At 39.4% G+C, this 21045-nt stretch overlaps 1 protein-coding gene across 1 annotated transcript; it reads right to left on the bottom strand.

The window, feature by feature from the left end:
* LOC109124777 (ATP-dependent zinc metalloprotease FTSH 3, mitochondrial-like) lies at nt 101-4467 on the bottom strand. The gene is made up of 8 exons (XM_010471692.1): nt 4226-4467; nt 3895-4132; nt 3727-3795; nt 2962-3095; nt 2368-2844; nt 1588-2278; nt 853-1154; nt 101-771 (listed from the first exon to the last, which is right to left on the bottom strand). Exons 1-8 carry the CDS (start codon nt 4268-4270, stop codon nt 289-291), a joined length of 2439 nt encoding a protein of 812 aa, XP_010469994.1. The 5' UTR covers nt 4271-4467; the 3' UTR covers nt 101-288.

The raw sequence follows: 21045 nt of genomic DNA, 5'->3' as shown, positions 1-21045 counted from the left end.
GTCTAGAGAGCTTGGCATGTTTAGGAAAAACATCAAAGAAATTTGAAGATGTAACAATATCATCAGTCAATTATTACAAAACGCAAACTATAAGCAGAGTGAAATTTTAACCAAAAAAAAAAAATCTTATTAGAAACAATAATGTAGAAAACCAGAAAAATATTCATTGCTAACAAAGTCCCTCATTACTAAAACAACTGAAGAACGAGAGTACTCTTTTTTTTTTTTTTTGGGATTGTGTTATTGCATTCTTAAGTAAATTTACAATTGTAACAGTGACGTTTTCTCTTACGTCGGAACAACCTGAGGTTCAAGTGGCGGAGGAGCTCCTTCATCCACCACAGGCTCCACTCTCGGCGTAGCGGCTGAATCCTTCTCACTGTCCTCAAACCCTGACTTAAAACGGTCATAATTAGTCACCTCTGCCGACTTAAACGGACGTTCACCTAGAATCTTTAGAAGATCATCCTGATGCAGCACTTCTTTTTCTAGTAAAAGCTCGGCGATCTCAGCCACTTTCTCTTTGTGCTCCTCGACCAGCTCTAGTGTCCGCTCATAAGCTTTGCTCACCCATTCCCTAACTTCCTGGTCTATAATCGCACCGGTTTTGTTGCTGTAAGGTTTAGAGAAGTCGTAGCCATCGTCCCTTGGCGGAAATGACAACAGTCCAACCTTGTCACTGAAACCGTACACAGCTACTTGCGCGTACGTCATCTTTGTCACCTTCTCAAGATCGTTCTGCGCACCTGTTGAGATTCTTCCTATCAATACCTGCGATTTGAAAAGGAACAGAAACTTAAAAACATCTTCAACCAAACGCCACACTCCTATACGGTTTCATTTATATTTTACCTGCTCAGCTGCACGGCCACCAAGGGTCATACAAGTCATGTCGAAGAGTTGCTCTTTGGTCATGAGAAGGTTTTCATTTGGAACGTATTGCGCAAACCCGAGCGCTGCTGTACCACGTGGCACAATAGTCACCTTCAGCAATGGCTCTGCGTGTTCCAGGAACCACCCAGTAACCGCGTGACCAGACTCGTGATATGCAACTGTACGACGCTCCAACTTGCTTATGACCCGGTTCTTCTTCTCAAGACCACCAATAACACGATCAATAGCAGATTCAAAGTGTGCCATAGTAACAGTTGCTCCTTCGTGTCTAGCAGCAATAAGAGCTGCTTCGNATTCTTCCTATCAATACCTGCGATTTGAAAAGGAACAGAAACTTAAAAACATCTTCAACCAAACGCCACACTCCTATACGGTTTCATTTATATTTTACCTGCTCAGCTGCACGGCCACCAAGGGTCATACAAGTCATGTCGAAGAGTTGCTCTTTGGTCATGAGAAGGTTTTCATTTGGAACGTATTGCGCAAACCCGAGCGCTGCTGTACCACGTGGCACAATAGTCACCTTCAGCAATGGCTCTGCGTGTTCCAGGAACCACCCAGTAACCGCGTGACCAGACTCGTGATATGCAACTGTACGACGCTCCAACTTGCTTATGACCCGGTTCTTCTTCTCAAGACCACCAATAACACGATCAATAGCAGATTCAAAGTGTGCCATAGTAACAGTTGCTCCTTCGTGTCTAGCAGCAATAAGAGCTGCTTCGTTACAGACATTAGCAATGTCAGCTCCAGCAAATCCAGGAGTTAGAGCAGCAAGTCTTTGAGAGTAATACGATGGCTCATGATCGAGTTTGATCTTTTTTAAGTAAATCTGGAAGATCTGATCACGACCTTTGATATCGGGTTTATCAATGGTTATCTGACGATCAAACCGACCAGGCCGTAACAAAGCTTTATCCAAAATATCAGGTCTGTTGGTTCCAGCAAGAACCACAACTCCAGCAGTTGTACCAAAACCATCCATTTCAACTAGCAACTGATTCAAAGTGCTTTCACGCTCATCGTTACCACCTAAACCCCCACGTCCTCTTGCTCGACCAATCGCATCAATCTCATCTATGAATATAATACTCGGTGCACATGCTCTAGCTTCTTGGAACAAATGTCTCACCCTTGAAGGGCCAACACCAACAAACATCTCCATGAAATCTGAACCGGATATAGATAGAAACGGCACACCTGACTCCCCTGCAGTTGCTTTTGCTAAAAGGGTCTTTCCGGTTCCAGGAGGACCTACTAAAAGAGCACCTTTTGGGATTTTAGCACCCAAGTCTTCATACTTCTTTGGGTTCTTAAGGAAATGTACAAACTCCATAATTTCTTGTTTAGCCTCTTCACATCCAGCAACATCCTTAAAATATATCTGTCGAAAGAAAATAGCAAGAATCAGAAAAAAACTCGGTTTGTTAAGTTCCAATAGGATCTTTTTAAAGGTGAGTTTCTAATTCTAACCTTATTCTTGGAGTTTTTATCCGCTCTTGTTATTGTAGCCTTGCCTATATTGAAAATGCCACGACCATTCTTTCCACCGGTTCCTCCGACACCCAATCCGCCTTGCATCCGTCTCGCACCATAGAAAAGAGTACCCAAGAGCAATAAAGTTGGTGCAAACCTCATGATCTCTTGATACCAGACCATTTCAGAGACGTATGTTACAGGAACATATTCATGAGGATCAACACCTAATGCTTCTTGAGCTTCTTCGAGTTTCTCCTCAAAAGAGTCGACACTACCGATGTTGAAGTAGTACTTATACTGACCACCAGTTCTTTTAGCAGGAATACCGTTACCATTGCCTTGGATGTCAGTTGTTTGCTGGTCTTTCGGTGTGCTCCTCACATAGACTTTTGCTACTGATTTGTTTGAAACATCTATGTGGTCAACTAGACCAGGCTCGAGAAGCTTGTTTTTGAACTCCTGGAAACTAATCTGAAACAATAAAATAAAAAGGTAGCATGGATATTATTAGTTGAAAACATATGAGCAGGGCCAGATCTACAGTTCCATATCCAAGAATAACACAAAGCTTAGATTGAATATGCTTGCCTGTTGTTGGTCCCCAGAGCCAAACGAGAATGAAGAAAAGAACAAACCAAGAGCTAGTAGAGGAATTAGCAAATTTTGGAACCGATTCATGAACATATCTCCCACGTTCTCACTTTCATTCTTCTCTGAACCCTCTGTATTGCAACAATAACATATCCAATTATTAGAATCCTTCAGTAGCACCAACACGTCTCCAAACAAGAAGAGTAACTTCAAAAGCTAGATTGTTATAGAAATGACTCATGCTTTTTTAATTCTACTTATTTAGCTAAACAGAATCCAGACAGTGGTAAAAGCGAAAACAATGGTATAAAGATGATTGAAACTTCCATTAATCTTCAAAACAATCAATAGATCCCTAATTCCCCAACTCATCAGTAGAAGGCTATATGGAACATATAAAATCACAAACACTCTTGTTGATCAACCATCTTATTTGAGTAAAAGCTTTTTAACATCAAGTAAACAGTTGACAAGTTAGAACTACCCCACAAATAAAACTGAGACGCCTATTCACTTCCCCTCCGCATACACTGTTCATAAGTTGTATTCACATTTCGCAAAAGGATACAGTTTAGGACTAGATAAAAGAACATAAGAACACAAAAAACACCAAAGAGGAATGAATGGCCTATACAAAACTCATAGCTATTTCTAAACCTCCACAGATCTCTCACATAAGCAAAATACACTCTACGAAATGGGGAAAAAGCCAAGATATAGACATTCCTAAATCAGGAAACTACAGAAAAACTCTGTACTCACCTTTATGATCTGATTTCTGATCACTCTTGGGTTCTTGCTTTGCATCTTTAGGAAAATAGTTTTCATAATCTGCACAAATCACCAAAAACGTTACACAACACTAATTGAGAACCAACACCTCAAACTTTATTCGAATTAAAAGTAAAAGTTTTTTTTTGCAAAACATACTTTTCTTCTTAGGAGCTTCATCAGAGAAGAATCTACGAAGTCTTGGATTAGCAAAAACACCAATCAAATCATTGTTAACTAAACCCTTCCGAGAAGCTAAAGAAGCAAAGTGTCGTCTCAAAAACCCTAATCCTCCACCTTCCACTTGATTAACTGACGCCGCATCAAGACCTGACGGAGCAAGTAACCTCGCCTCGTTTAACACCGCCGATCTAACACCACCACCGTTCAAAAAACCCTAATTTGACAAAAACTCAAGGATTAGATAGAAAGAAAAGAAAACTACAAATTGAGAACGAATCTGAGAAGGAATCAATGAAATGAAACAAACCCTTGAACGAGAAATGGAGCGACCAAGCTTGGAGAAGAAGATCATTGTCAATTTATAGGAATCACGAAGAACAAAACTGAGTTCGCATAATAGTTAGGAACACACACAAAAATTGGCGGAATCGAAGATCTGAAATACGAGTGGAAAATTGGCAAACTTTTTTTATTTGGGTGTTTGGAATACACAAACCAAATCAAATGAGAAAGAACCAAAATCAAAAACAAGATAAGAAGGAATTAGGGTTTTTGATTGAGGAAAAAAAAAAAAAAAAATCTCATTTACACCCACTTTCTCATAAACAATTAACACCCACAGCCACTTACTACTATCTTTATACTTTCTTTCTGTAAAATTACAATTTACCCCTCAAAACTCTCCCACACCAAACTTTATTTACCTATATCTATTTTTTCTCTGTTCAATAGATATCTTTTAACAACCGCAAAAACAAAAAATCCCAAATTCCCTAAACCCTAAATCTCCAATTCTCATCAACTCTAATTTTGCAATTCTCATCAACTCTAGTTTTGCATTTCCCAAAACCCCTAAACCCTTGAATCCTACCACTCCTCCTCCCGTTTGTTCCATTACCTCCATTTGTTTCGTTTTCCCTTTAACTTGCCATCGTAGACCGCCTTTGCACATGACAGAGACCCATCGTTGCATATCCAGATTCTCGGCCGATGAACCGTCATCTACAACTGTTGGTGATACTTCTGGAGAAAAATCTGCAGAGTGGGATGATCTTCTCCCTCGCTGTTTGTTCGCAACTGACCGTTTTCCCGACGCTAGGTTGAATGTTTACTCACGACCTGATATCCTGACGACAGTTTACAAGGTCCTCAAAGGCACTCCCCAATTCGATACGATTCTTAGCTCAAGTCTGGATTCTCTATTTAGGCTTCGTATTGGTGAGTCTCCTATCTCTTGCAAATTACTCCACGCTCTGCTTTGTAGGCAGGTTTTGTCCAAAAAGAAGTACGAGCTATGGACTGTATTTGGTGGAAATCCTATGAGGTTTTCTTTAGTTGAATTTGGTGTTGTAATTGGTCTTCCATGTGGCGAATTTCTGGAAGATTACGACCCCGAAGACGACCCTGCTCCCGACTCTGATGATGAATGTTACCGGGACAAGTTGATTGGGGAAGATCGGAAGGCAACCCTAGGTGATGTGTCCACTACTTTTGAAGACCCTACTATCAAGGATTTGGATCGGAAGCTTCGGCTTGCGTTGCTTCTCATAGTCAATGGTGTACTCATTGCCTCCAGCCAAACGCATAGACCAACTTGGAAGTATGTTGAGATGCTTGAAGACATCGACTCGTTTCTAGCATTTCCTTGGGGCAGAGAATTCTTCTTGAAGACTATTTCCACTATGAGACCTGATATCAAACCGCAATCCAAACCAGTGGCTAAAAGACTTAAACATTAGGGCAAGGTTCCCTCTTGCGCTTTAAATCCTCGCATATCGTAACATTTATGGATTACGAGACAAGGTACAAGGTGCTGGTGACAACCACACTTTCCTGGAATGGACTTCAGTTGGCCTACCAAAGAATAATCTACCTCTGACAGACGTCATATGTGTTGAGCATAATCCAGATGTAAGTTGTCACATGTACACATTATTAATCTTTCGATTACATTATCCACGTGGATACACACATTAAGATTTTTTTTTCTATCACAACCGCAACTATTAGTTTCTCCATTTTTGGAAGCTGTCCAACAAGAATCTGGTTGGGGCGAGTGGGACGATGAGATTAAAGACAAAAGGATGCTCATATGGAAAGTCTCATTCAGGCAGGACATATCTTCACCAAAAAGGAATGGCCAGGGGGTGATTGTTCTTTGCCTTTAATAACTTTACCAGATAAGAAGGGCAAAGGGGTTCACAGGAAGCACATTATTCCTAGGCGGAAAGAGATTTCTGCCAAACTTCGTGTCAATCAACCTTCACCCAAGTCCAAATGCTCGAGTTCTAAGAGTCCCTGTGTTATCTTCTCCAATAGTGACAATAACGTTTTGGCTGATTTCAAAGCTGCTGTAGAAAAAGAACTTAATTCTATTAGAGATGCGGCAGATAGTAAATTTAAAAAGTTAGAATCTGAGAAAAGGAAACTACAGGCTCAGATTAACACCCTTCGATTCTGTAGGCAGTTAATACTACCACTAAGGCGCACCATTACGAGGCCTGCATCCGTTGTCAAGGAATCACCACCTTCCACTGCCGCAGGCGATGAGTTTACCTGTCCAGAGAATGCTGCAGCGAATGTGACTGTCCGGACGACATCCCCAACTCCTCAACAATCTCGTAGCAAAACAGTCACGTCTCCTGATGATATCCTTCTTAACCAACATGACTGGGAACAATATGTCCACCCGTTTGGGACAACGGTATGTAGTTGTTTTCAATCATCCGGGAGCTAGTTTGTCTACATCTATATTCATCTTAATCAATTTATACAGAAACATTCTGTTGGAAACTGTCCGTCCGCTATGAAAGATGTGATTCAGGATGATTCAAGATGTCCGGACTCTTGCATTAATCCCATTTATGACACCAAGACTAAGGTTAGACACACTTGTACCTTTCCTATTAAACTTCGACTATCTTCCTTTTTGTTAGCTAAACGACGTTTTGGAAAACAGCAATCCCCAGTTTATGACACTGTCACCAAACCTGTTCCCTTCGATGACCATGTATCTCCACAATCCTTACAACCTTACACCAGCTTGTTACAGAGATTTATAGGAAACTCTAATGTCAATCCTCAATTGCCTGCTCATAGTCCTGACCTTGACGGTACGCCCTCCGACGATATTGAGGTATTTATTCACCAAATTAATATACTTTCCGAGTAAGTCTCTATAATCAAGTATATCTGACTACTCAAACACTTGATGAGCTTCTTGCAGAAAATTGACGCTGATAATGTGTTGCAAGACACTCCCCTACCGTTAGCCATCTGTGGTATTGAGGTAAGCAATTCCGATAATTTACTATCATTTTTATACTATCCACATGGACACCTATCTTTGGCTAACTTTATAGGAACAACTTTTACATATCCACATGGATATGGAACATCATTTCGATACTTTTTTCTTGCAGGACACCAATGTTGACATTCACCCAGCTTGTGTTGATAATGTGTTGGAAGCCATTCCCCTACCGTTAGCCATCTGTGGTACTGAGGTAAGCAATTCCAATAATTTACAATCATTTTTTATACTATCCACATGGACACCTCTCTTTGGCTAACTTTATAGGAACAGCTTTTACATATCCACATGGATATGGAACATCATTTCGATACTTTTTTCTTGCAGGACACCAATGTTGACATTCACCCAGCTTGTGCCGTTGAGGTACCACATACAAATCTTACTTCAAAAACAATTAGTTAACTTTCTCTATTTTATCTCATATTTAAATTTCCCAACTTGCTTCATTAGGATTCCGGGCTTGTGTCCCCCCTAAAGAGCAACGAATCTGACAGCAAAGACACAGAGGTATTGCATCTTTCTCTACTTTGCAATATAGTTTGCTGCCTAATAGTTTGCTGAAAATGAGATTTATTTCACTTCACAAAGCAATGATACGCCCACAGACCCTGTTGATGTCAGTGATTCTTCGCCACCCAGACCTACACAAAAGGGTGTTCTCTCGGGACCAGAAGAGGCCTTTATCTCGGCTATTATGCGGATACCTCCACGTTCACCGTCCCATCTGTCTGACCTTCTACTCATTGTCGACAAAGATTTAGCATCTCTCATGAAAAAATCTCTGAAATCATGCCCAAACACGTAACTTTCTACACATCCTATGCAGTATTTTATTCTTACAATATCGGATCAATGAGCTAACTGTGGATACCAGTTTCAAAACCTCCAGGATACACATAACCAAATGTGGATACCCAATTGAAAAATTGTTTTTTCAACAGCTATCGAAGCCTACAAATTGGGTTAGTACTTTGGTAAGTATTTCCTATCTAGCAACCTCTGAAGTTGATTTTAGTTCATCTATACTTACACATTTTTTTCACCCTTTATTTTCAGCATATGGAGGTTTTAGTGGATTTTCTACAAAAAAAAGCTGACACAAGTCCTATCCATTGAACGCTCTATCTTCCTGTCACTCTGGCTTGGGAACTACTTATAAGGAAAGTATCCTTCCTTCTGTCAAGCAAAAGTTAAGTCCAGAGTCAAGTGAGACAATAAGCTAAAAGCTAAAACCTATGGTTCTCCTTCAGAGTGGTTTGTGGATTGGAACACGATATATATTCCGATGATTTGGGAAAATTCTCACTGGGTTGGCTTAGTCATTAATCTCTCCAGTTGGAGCATAGAAATCCTTGATCCTAATGTCACTCTATACGACGATGCTAAGGTTGCCAACTATATAGCCCCATCAACAAAGCATGCCATACCTTATTGCTAAACTGTGCACACCGCCTTCAACTCAGGATCATGGCTGCACTCCATTCACTTGGTTGAGGGTCAAGGACATTTACGTCAATGAGAGATGTGGTGATTGTGGTCCTCTTGTCATGAAGTTGCTAGAGATCGTCGCTACTGGATTTGGTCCAGAACTCATGTCTCTAATCACCGACCACATCGTCAATGATATCAGGGCACAATACGTGTTGGACGTCTATAAAGAATATGTCGCACCCATCTACTCCAATTAGTTTCAAACTTTCATTCGCTTCCTCTGTTAGTTTTCCTATTTGTATGTTTGTATCATGTCTTACTATTAACCTTTAACTATTTTAGGTTCTTAAAAATTCTCGGCTAAGTATTTATCTATTCACGTGTCCATGTGGATACCACATCTTAACATATATCCACGTATATCCACGTGGACAGACATGTTTGGATATCCTTACTATTTTAACTAGTAACCAGTTTTCATCTGGCCGACGACCTTAAAGTTTATCTACAAAGCAACAAAGCAATGTTTATCTACAATTACCCCTTCCAGTTAGACCCCCATATCCAAATGTACATGTTTTTGTGGATACCTTGAAAATCAAATATTTTATTAACAAGTGCGATTTATAAGCTCCTGTATTATGTTGCTTTGTTAACTGGCCCTCATGTGCATATCCAAAAACTGGTACCAATGTGCACGTATCCATATCATATCGTAAACGTGGACTTTATTTCCTCTTTATATCCCTTTGTTCAATCACTTATGGATATGAATAAAACATGAACGTTGAGGGATAATGGGACTTACTTCGATTTTCATGGCCCAAGAGGTCTTCCTTATTACCCAACATATATGAATGCCCATAAACCCTAAACCCTAAACCCTGAAACCTGGCACCATAACTCTAAACTCTAAACAATACACCCTAAACCCTTAACCGTAACCCCTAAATCGTTAAACCTAAAACCAACACCCTCCAAAGGTTTACCCTATATAAGAATTGTTAACTACAAATAAAAACCAAAAACAAATGTAGTATAAACTTTAAACCCTAAACCCTAAACCCTAAACCCTAACCCCTAACCCCTAAACCCTAAACCCTACCCCATGAACCCTAAACCCTAAACTCTAAACCCTAACCCCTAAACCTAAACCCTAACAACTAAACCTTAACCCCTAAACCCTAAACCCTAAACCCTAAACCCTAACCCCTAAACCTTAACCCTACCCCATGAACCCTTAACACTAAACCCTAAAACATGACATAACAAACTAAATCTTTGATCACCAAATGTTAGATTTAGGGGTAAGTGTTAATACGTATATACTACCAAAGTATATATTGAACCCCAAACCTTTTAAGACCAAACATTGTATTTGTGAAGCGCTGGCGAAACTAAAAAGTTTGCCAAAAAAAAATGTACAGTTTGTAAAGTGTGGATATTCTGGCACAAGGAAGGTAAAAGATAACCCTAATACCCTTATAGTTTGTAAAGTGTGGATATTCTGGCATAATGTTTTTAGGTAGTAAACTCAAAGACCTATGATCTAATGAAATACAATCCACATATTTCGTATCCACATGCACCTATCACATGGATGTCAACTACTTAACATATATCCACGTGGACAGACATTTTTGGATATCCTTACTCCTTACCTACAGTTACCCTGACCCTCATGTGCATATCCAAAAACTGGTATCAATGTGCATGTATCCATAACATATCGTAAACATGGATACCCAGAGATGATTACACTACGACATAAAGTGACGTCAACATTTGTAGTCTGCAAAGACCCCCAAATTATAAGTCTGGAACACACTTGAATACACTTCGATATAGATTCATGGTAACAGTTTTCTGGATAGGAACCTTCACGTAAATCAGAAACCCAAAACCTTCACGTAAAACATAATTTTAATTTCAGTTTTAAAAGGAGTAACCCGATACAAACTAAAAAACCTGAGACGTTACATCTCAGGAATGATACTTAGGAGTCTTCGCTACTGCACAACGGGAACATCTTGGACGACCCACTCTACCCTTCGTCTTCGGTGGTGATAATTTATGGACCTCCATTTCTGAACTTACATCACTAGCTCCCCCATCTACATATGAGAGAGACCAGTTTTGCGCACTAAAACAAGCACGGACGAAATCTCCATAAACAAGTCCCTTGTTATTATTCGCCCAGATTGCGTACAGATTGTCGTTTTCAAGACATTTGGAGAAGAAGCAATAGTATTTCGAGTGTTGGTTCGACCACCACACGAGATCTTCGGACTAGTCGAGTCGCACGGTTGCAAGACATTCCTTGGAGTAAACCGCATTCAAACCTTGTTTGCTAGCAATTAACAAGTTCTTCAATGCGTCCACACCTTCTTCACCTAAAAAAGTAGCAACTTTGTCAAGCAGCTCGGGTGGCATGTGTAACTCGGTTTCCGAAGCGATCTGAACATAATTAATGTGTGGTATATTAAAGTTAATCACTTAGATGAATGTTATTTGCCAAGAACTAAAATGAATCTTACTATTACAGCTTCTTCATAACGCTGAGTATTAGCCATCAACAGCAACACATAATTTGCCTTCCAATCCGTTTATGTGGCGTGCCGAGGTTCATAAGCAATATATACGGTGACAACTTTAGGTAGGTGATCTTTTAAAGATGTGTTAACCAACTGAATTTAATTTGGCCACCACTTCGAACAATACTTATTTGCATACAATATCCTGTCCACATGGATAGGAACCTTTGTGCTTATAATGTTTCAAATAGTCATTGTGACTCCTATATTTGAATCCATGTGGTTACTACCATGTGGATAGCTAATTCCAAGTACTGTCGTTTTCAGTGAAACCCTCCTTTTAGTAGGCTAGCTTTTAAAGATTTGTCAGAACTTTAATCGTATTGACAGTACTGTCGTGTTAAGAGCATTGTCGTGATGTGACATTTCTGGGGCTACAACCGTAGGACCATTTTCGTCTTTATTGGAGTTTTCCGTTTGTTAGTTAGGTGACCTTTTAAAGATGTGTAAACCAAGTGCATTAATTTTGCTCCGACTATTAACTTTGCAACAGAATTTCGAACAATACTTATATGACCACAATACACTGTCCATGTGGATTACAATTAGTTTGGAGTATTTTAGACAATTTTTGCGACTTTCCATACGTCCTAATTTTGAAGCTATTGTACATGGATTCAACATTCTAAAAACAGTTTCCTTTTAACTTGTTGGGTTGAACATTATCTGGTATCCACATAGATTCATATGAATTAAGTTTACATGGTTGCGTCCACGTGGTTTATGTATGGATGAAGGCCATTACAGTTAGTTTTTAGGGCTACGTGGGAGTGATATCATAGTCTGTTCTATATAAACATAGTTTGTATTTGTTAGAAAATAGCTGAAAATGGTTCCGACGTCCAAAATCGTCTGTCACAACTGCTGTCATGGTAAATGTGGACATGGTCGAATACTACCTAAAAGACATTTCACTCGTCCTCACAGTGCTCGGACACATATGAGTGACCACGAACCAACGGAAGAACCTATCGTTCTCTTGAATCCTGAGGTTTGTTTTCTTGTTTTTAGACTTTTATTTAAGGGACACTCATACGTGTAGGAATCCAGATCCTTTATTTAATATAAATGGAAGATCTCATATTTTTACTTGTTCTCGCTCTTACATATCCCAACACGTAGAGATCTACACTTCCCAGCACCAATCCTGGCTAAAATTGTGAGCTTGGTAGCTCAGGATGACATCAAACATTTGAGGAACTGGCTTGTCGCAGGGCGTGCAGGTAGAATATCAGTTCACTCGTTGGAAACACTATCATCGGTTAGGCTGGATCGCCATTCCAAATTCGTTAAGTGGTCAAGACCTGATTCTGTGTACTATGATTTTTTTGGGATGTCTTTATATGCTAAAAATCCTTATGCTTTGTATGTGAAAAGTTTATTCTTAGCTTTTCAATGCTGTGATTTGAAAGAGGCAATTGCAGTGGTGAGTACTATTAAACAGGTGTACCCAGTTGTTGAGTTGTTGTGGATAATGTTGAAGAGCTGCGAAGGGACTTTGGATATGGATTTTTACTGGAACTACAAGAAGAAGTCTCGACTTGGTGATGTTGATATGCTGGCTGACTCTCTAATGTACCACATCCACACAATACAGCCAAAGCGATGGGGGACTTTTTCTAATACTTGGCACTTTGTAGATGTGCCAATGTGTGGTGTTGACCATGCGGAGCTGCAAGAATTCTGTGGAGAGAGGTGTATCGAGTGTATCTTCTACTTCATATCTAGAGATATAATACTTTTGTCTTAGGATTGTAAGCAATATTGCTTTAAATTGTTGTCTGTATCTTCCATTCAAATCCTCTGAAATTATTGTCCTGTAAGATGTGCTATTTATAATATCCACAATCTACAACTGGGTTGAATCCTAATTTGAGCATTCAAAAATTTAAAATTAGATATCAATCCACACATTTCTACAGGATATCTAAACACACCTATCCACAATGTATCTCTACCCACCGGTACTCTGCCCTAGTTTGAAACGTAAAAGATGTAGAAAATAGTAGTTCTAGCTAGTGCTATACAAAGGTTTGTATCTACCAAAAAGAGAACATTCAGGTATATCCCTTTTCAGATATCCACATGTCCTAGTACACAAACGCTTTACAATTGGAACATCGTTGCGAATCAAATAATGAAACTTTGTTGCAATTTTTTATTCCACGTATTTAGATATCCACATGTTCTTGTCCTCGTACTTAAAATGAGTGTGGATTGATATCTTTGGCAAAGGTTTGTATCCACATGTTCTTGTCCCCGTAAGTCTGTATTCTCTCTTTATATTCAAACCATAAACTTTTCACATGCAAAACAACATAACTACAGACCATGAGAATTGTATCTGGATATTGTAAATAACTAGGTAAAAAGTTATACCATATACATATGCTTAAATGATAAAAAAGTAGGAATTTATTGCATAGTTTTGATAAATAATAAATCCATACATGAGGTATCAACTGATGAAAAATAAAAATAAAAATCCATAATGTGGTATAAAACGGGAAATCCTACTCTTTGTTGAAACGAACACCAACTTTAGACCAATCAATAGGAGCAGGAATCCCACAGTGCTTAGCGTCCTCCGCCGCAACTTCTCTTATCGCCTCTAACCTTTTGTGCTCTGCCTCGAAGTCCACAAATTGTTGTCCCAAAATTTGATTTGGTTGGGAGAGTTGAGTGTCGATTAATTCGACTTGATGCAGGAGGGCGGTAGACTCTTCCTTCTTCTTCATATGTTCTTTAATCATATGAAGAATTCCTTTGAAGCGATCAGATGTCTCCGCCTTAGCCGCGACTTTCGTCTGACAAAAGGGTTCGCTCACGGCCTCTAATGCTTCCTCCTCCCACTCGAAGTCAGCATCCCCTTCTGGTCGTTCCCTGGAACTCTCCCCGGCCATGGTAATTGGGCGTGGTGCTTCGTCTTCCCACTCTGACATGCGTTTGTGACGTTTTCTGGAACTCTCTCCCGCCATAGCTCAATTCTCCAAATGAAAACAATTACAACAAATTATAGGTACAATTATCGACGAAGTAGATGGAATTGAGTGAAAGGAGATAGAGAGGTTATTTATAGGTGCAATTATCGAAGAGAAGGGAACGTTTCAATGAATTTAGAGAGAGCCAAACGACACAAAGAATTAAAAGAAATTGGAATGATACCTATGAAATCGAAACAATACAATTCAATGAATTTGGAGATATTGAAATGATGCAATGAATTTCGAGAGATCAAGAAGATACCTCTCACGTTTATGTACACATAATGTCAACTATATGGATACTGATATTCTAGTTGTTTTCACAAGCTGATAACTACTACTACTATCCACGAAATTGTCATCCACCCAACTACGACCATGTCGATATATTGTGTTTATCTTAAATAACCATACATCCTTACGTTTTGTTCAATCGCTCAATAATCTAAACTTTCTATTACTCTGAAATGTGTTCACACATGGATACACTATACACTAATATGTTCGGGAATGTGCCTATACGTTCGGAAATTACTTATCCATATGTTATTACCCACACGGACATGATTTTGTGTGCAAGTAAGTATTGTGGCTTGAAAGACTTTCCCTAATATTATTTGACACGTATAAGAGATAGAAAACATTAGTTGTGGCTTGGTGTGCTGTAAATACATATGTTCCTAACCAATAAATAATGAACATGTGGATATCAAGATTTTTCGATATTGCATATCTTTTTGTAAGTTTGATATCAAATATAGTTGGTATCGATATCCATATGGATTACATTTTGTGGATAGAACTCACAATTTTACTTTCAGTTCAACTACCCTAATATAATATTACTTTAAGTTCAACATCAAATAATAACAAACCAACCACGTGGATACTAACATTTCAAATCGATTACATTTCAATAGAGTTCAATAAACAAAACCGTTCATCTCGACTACATTTCAGTAGCGTTGTTTCCAATAGTCGTTAACTATTAAACAAACAAAAAAATAACCATATTCACAACAACAAGCGGTAGTGGATACGTAGTTAATTTGTAGGAAGCAATGTAAGCAATAGTGCATGTCTTTTTGTAAGTTTGAAATCAAATATGGATGGTTAGATGAGGATAAGTTCAAATTAAGTTACAAACTTGATTCAGAAATACACCCTGATTACCATAACTTAGGATAAATACTTTATATCTTTTGCTAGTAAAAATAGATACACTCCATGCATCTCTCCCTGTTGTATTCACCAAGAGCGTCGTGTTGCCACATTCACTCTGGGAAATCTTCAAAACGCCAAGTCTTCTCGTATGTCCTTTTTCTTTGAGGTCCGATGATGTAGATCTGGTACATCAACGAGTCAGCCATTTTCTCTGCTTGAGCAAACCCGTACATCTTCCTAAAGTTCCAGTAGAGATCCTTATCTAGAGTGCCAGCGCAGATACTCAACATTATCCACAATAGTTCAGCCACAGAGTCCCGACCAATTTGATTGCCTCTTCCAACTGAAGGCATTGAAACGATAGGAACAAGCTTCTCACATACAACGCATATGGATTCTTCTCGTTCAGGCACCTTCCAAAGAAATCATAGTAGATATGCGGAGGCCTTGACCATTTCACAAACTCGGGATCACGGTTCAACCTGACCAACGAAAGTGTCTCCGGAGACAAAGCAGCTTCCCTGCCCGCGCGACCAGCGTCTATCCAGTTTTTCAGCTCCATCGGACCATCTTGAGATACCAAACTCACTATTTTGGCAAGTATAGGGGCTGGGATTTGCAGATCTCTTTGCTGAGGTGCCTTTTAATGTATCCACAAGTATTACCCACCGCAAAATTTTAAAATATACCATATTGATTCGCAGATCTGGAACTATACATGTAAGAAAACTAATCTCTAAATTAAGATGCTCAATAGCATCGCGGATTGGCTCCTCTTCTGCTTCACGGTCACTCCTTCTTGTCAAAACACCCATAGGCCGAGTGTAATGTCTGGTCCTTCTCAAACGTGTACAAGCATCGACGATGTTGTATGTGGGAACCATGTTTCCCCTTGGGTTGTGCTTTGTTTCCTAAACCTTAGGTGCTCCTTATGAAGCTAACTTCTGTCTATTAACCATACAGAAATAAACTTCCCTACTCAGCTAATCCTCAACAAACCATCCACGTGGTCACTTAGTGGTAGAAAATATTATACTGATCGGTATCCACGTGTTCAAGTATATTTATTATACTAGTTTATTGGATATTTGTATATACAACACAAATGTCCACACAAAAACAAGCAGTAGTGGATACCTAGTTAATTTGTAAGTGGCAATGTGGATAGAACTCACAATTTGTGGATGACGAGTACGTGGATACAACATAGTTGGTATTGATATCCATATGGATTACATTTTGTGGATAGAACTCACAATTTTCCTTTTAGTTCAACTACCCTAATATGATATTACTTTCAGTTCAACATCAAATAATAACAAACCAACCACGTGGATACTAACCTTTCAACTCGATTACATTTCAATAGAGTTCAACAAACAAAACCGTTCATCACGACTACATTTCAATAGCGTTGTTTCCAATAGTCTTTAACTATTAAACCAACAAAAAATAACCATATCCACAAAAACAAGCAGTAGTGGATACCTAGTTAATTTGTAAGTGGCAATGTAAGCAATAGTGTTCCCAATTACATCCACAAAAACCAGCAAATCAGGACACACCCTAGTTGAATACTATCTGCTCCTAAACCGGTTACCTTCACGCCAAGAAACCCAAAATAAGTGTTCTCCGACTGTCTACAGTCATCATTATGGCAACGAGTTCGAACAACTTGATCGATTGTGTCCCGTCCTTTTGCACCTACCACAACGATTCACTTTAGTTTTCACGACCCCATTTTTCTGCAAACAACATAACACATCAGAATTAAACGGTTATGATCAATCTGTGTACCCTACCACGAAACATAACAAATGTATACACACATTGTGTCCACTTACATGAAACTCTCCAACAGAAGGAATCCTACTCTCTTTTGGACAGCCAGCTGGTCGTCGAGCCTTAGGAGGGTATAAAACACGGTTCTTGATTTCAACAGGAATAACAGCGTCACTCACTTCATGATTAATTATCCCTTCGTAAGTCCCTCTCCATGTTTCTGTCTTGTAACAGTCACCGACCAAAGTCCCATAAGGGATGCCTTGCGTATCAGCTGCTAACAATGCATGCCCGCATGGTAATTTCAGCCTATTGTACTGCTTACAAGAACACTGCTTCATATCAAGCAAAACATGGTGCTTTCCGTTAAGCAAACCCACCACTTCATGACTCAAACTAGATATACTGCCAACTTTGCTACCACAAACACCAACCACGTTCTTCTGCATCTGTTTATCAACCTCCGGCGTAGTCAACCCTCTATGCTTCCCAGCTATCTTCCGTCTCGCACTAAACCACCTACTTAACATCGCACGAATGTACTTCAATAGTTCAACAATATGACAGCCTCTCCCCTTTCCTAACACATTGTTCAGAGACTCTGCAATGTTGGAGGTCATCATATTGTAACGGTTCCCTTGGAAATAAGCCCTACTCCAATGAGCTGCTCCAATTTTATCCAGATACGCGGCACAGTTGGCGTTTTTGGCCTTGATTTGTCTATAAATATCTTGGTAACCAGTTACCTTATAGGCAAACGCTGCATTCGTCACAAGTTTTGCAAGTCCTTCACTATGAAACTTCGCATTAACATTCCTGGTAGATGTACTATACAAGATCCATGATGTGACAAAGGGAACACCCTCTTATTGGCTACGTATATTGAGCTGCACCTATCTGAAATTATGGTCAAGCTCTTAATATCCGCAATGATTCGTTCTAATTTCTCAGAAAACCACGTCCAAGCGTCGTCGTTCTCACTGTCCACAACAGAAAAAGCAAGCGGAAAAACCTGGAAATTAGCATCTTGTCCACTTGCTGTCAAAAAAACTCCATTATACTTCCCATTCAGATGAGTCCCATCCACAACAATCACACACCTAAGCTTCATAAAACCTTCTATGGAAGCACCAAAAGCCAAAAACATATACAGAAACCTTTCTCTGCCATCTTCAACCACTTCAGTTTTAATATCGGTTACAGTACCAGGATTTGCTTCTTTTAGAACATGGAGATAACAAGGAAGATCCTCGTAAGATTCATCATCAGAACCAAATATTCCCTCCAGAGCCTTCCCCTTCGCCCTCCAACATTTGCTGTACGACGCATCCACCCTCAATTCTTCTAATACCATCGGCTGGAGATCCAAAGGAGCCGGTCCTTTAGTAGGATCACTGTACTTCGCTTTGTACACGACTGCAATCACCCTAGAGGTCGCTTTCTTTAAGTACTTGTTCCTCGTCTCTATTGGGCATGTGTGTTCTAGATTAGCTTTTCTGATCACATAGTAGCCTGATTCCTTCATTTCACAAGCTCGTACCCTCCAGTCACACCTATCCCCATAACAACTAACTACAAATGACTCTTTCTTGGTCGTCGTCTGCGTAAAGTGAAACATGTTCTTGATGGCGTATATAGCTAAAGCTATCTGGCAATCCTCTTTGTTTGCAAACACCTTACCCTTATAGATACCTTTCCCATCATCCTCAAAATCCAGATCCAGTATTTCTTCCCTAACATACTCTGTGTCGTCAAACAAAGGAGGAATATCAAACTCCTCATCATCTATATCTTCTAGCTTGCGACCGTCCACTGCAGGACCAGGGACCTGTCCACGATTGTTTGACCACGTGGTTATATCAACATGGTCACCATCAACATTTCCGACCTGTTCCAACCCACCACTTGTCCTCACTTTACTCTCCTCTTTTAAAGGAACAGCTCTCTTAACTAGCACAGTGTGATCAAAACAGGAGTTTGTGTTACACATAACCTCCACCACGTTCACCCGACCAAACTGGTCACCAATGAAGTTCCCCAAAATTCTTTATCATAGCTTCTTGGGGTCACAACTACATCTGTTACTACATAATCTTCTTCCTCCTCTACATCTTCAAAACTATCTTCCATTCCGACACATTCTTGCACACAACCTAATTATGTACTTGTCAAGCCACAGCCAATTCCAACTTGTTCACCATTAGTGCCCTTCATCTTCCCCTCAATTTCTGCCAACTCAGCCATGTATTCTTCATCCTCCTAGGTTGTCTCAAAAACCAATGTCTTCGAACCGGCTGTTGATGCTTCTCCTAAAAACCCTTCTTCACTACCGCTATTACTAAGTGCACCAGAAGACCTCGAACTACGTTTTTTGCGACTTTCCTCTCTCCAATAGGAATCCTCAGCATTGTCGTTCATTCCTCTCTTCTTAACCTCCTCAAATGTTACAAACAAATTCAACCCACGGTTCTGCCTAAGCATCTCAATATAATACTCAAGACCTAAATTCGTTGTCACAACCGGAGGCGTCCTCAACCCCGTCGTCAATGCCACATACGTTGGGATGCGATAACTCAGATTTGCCTTCTTCTCCACCAAACCGAATTCCCCAACAACCGAAACTTCTAACTCTCCTAACGTAGTGGTGGCAGACAATGGAACAACACGCGACAAAAGTTTATTGTCAACTGTGAATACCCAAACACCGTCCTCAGAACACCTCCAGAAACCGGATATTACCACACAGCAACGAAGATCTTCACCCTGCATTAAAAATCATAGCTTAATTTCACAGCCATCCACGAACGACATTCAAAGTTGAATTTATACGAACCTATCCCCAAAACCTTATAAACCCTACCTCCGCAACTATGTCTCGTTCACGGGGACAAAAACCCTACCTTCAACTAATGTTTCTTATCCACAAACAATCTTCCATCTTCCAATCTAATAAGCAGCAAACAATCCAATGGTGAAGAATAAAGCAACATAAAGTAAGGTAAGGTTTTACTTACCACTTATCTTCTATTTTTATGAGAACAAAAATGTAAAAGGGACATGGACACGTAAACATTAAACTTGACAAAGTATAAAGAGTTTTCAAAGTGGGTCTTCTTGAAAGAATTCAACACCAAGTGGCACTATTTTCCCTAAAAAAAAGTTTGGGTTTTTAATCTTTTTATTTTTTTAATATCCGAAGCTTTTCGAGAGAAGCGAAACATAACAACAAAGACAAAAAGACTCTGTCCTTGTTACTGTTTCTGTGGATTCTCTTGAACCGGTTTTGTTCTAACAGAAATTGTGCTAAACCGTTTTTTTTAATTTTCGGATCTCAAAACCGATTTCTCGGAAAGTTTAGAGCTTAATTTTTTTACAAATATTGGGCCTTGGAGAGAACATATGGGCTAGCTTTTGTCATATAATAAAAAAAACAGGTTATAAATTGATTATGACTGTGAAGAGATGTAAACTTGAACAACACGTTTCCTAATCAAATCACTTATGTATGTGATGTATGTCAATGTCATGGAAGCAAAATAGTGATTTTTTCTATAATTGTTTTTATTTCTTCACTTTTGGGTTCATCATATAAATTTATTTTAATTTCAATGATTAAAAATAGAAATTATAATATTTGATATTTTTCACAAATATTTAACATTAATCAATGTTGGTACCATTGTTCACTTCGGGATTTGGGTCGTGGCCCACATCCGACAAAAAACATGGGCCGAAGCCGCAACCAAGACCGGCTCATTAAGCATCACCAAGAGAGGTGAAGTGAGGAGAATGGCGAAACAAGTCACCCTGGAGCTCCGGAAGCGGTGAAAGATTCCTCTAATCAATTGTATTAAAT

Source organism: Camelina sativa, chromosome 16 (genome assembly GCF_000633955.1).
Source record: "Camelina sativa cultivar DH55 chromosome 16, Cs, whole genome shotgun sequence".
NCBI classification, from domain to species: Eukaryota; Viridiplantae; Streptophyta; class Magnoliopsida; order Brassicales; family Brassicaceae; genus Camelina; species Camelina sativa.
Note: the sequence above shows the minus strand (reverse complement) of the source record. Positions and strands in the feature narration are given on the sequence as shown.

What these genes read in the sequence shown, in the direction of transcription:
- LOC109124777 (XM_010471692.1), bottom strand. Translation starts at nt 4,270, where the DNA reads ATGATCTTCTTCTCCAAGCTTGGTCGCTCCATTTCTCGTTCAAGG. An exon ending in TGAAGCTCCTAAGAAGAAAA is followed by an intron (nt 3,796 to 3,894) that starts GTATGTTTTGCA and finishes TGATTTGTGCAG; the next exon opens with ATTATGAAAACTATTTTCCT. An exon ending in GCTCTGGGGACCAACAACAG is followed by an intron (nt 2,845 to 2,961) that starts GCAAGCATATTC and finishes TTATTGTTTCAG; the next exon opens with ATTAGTTTCCAGGAGTTCAA.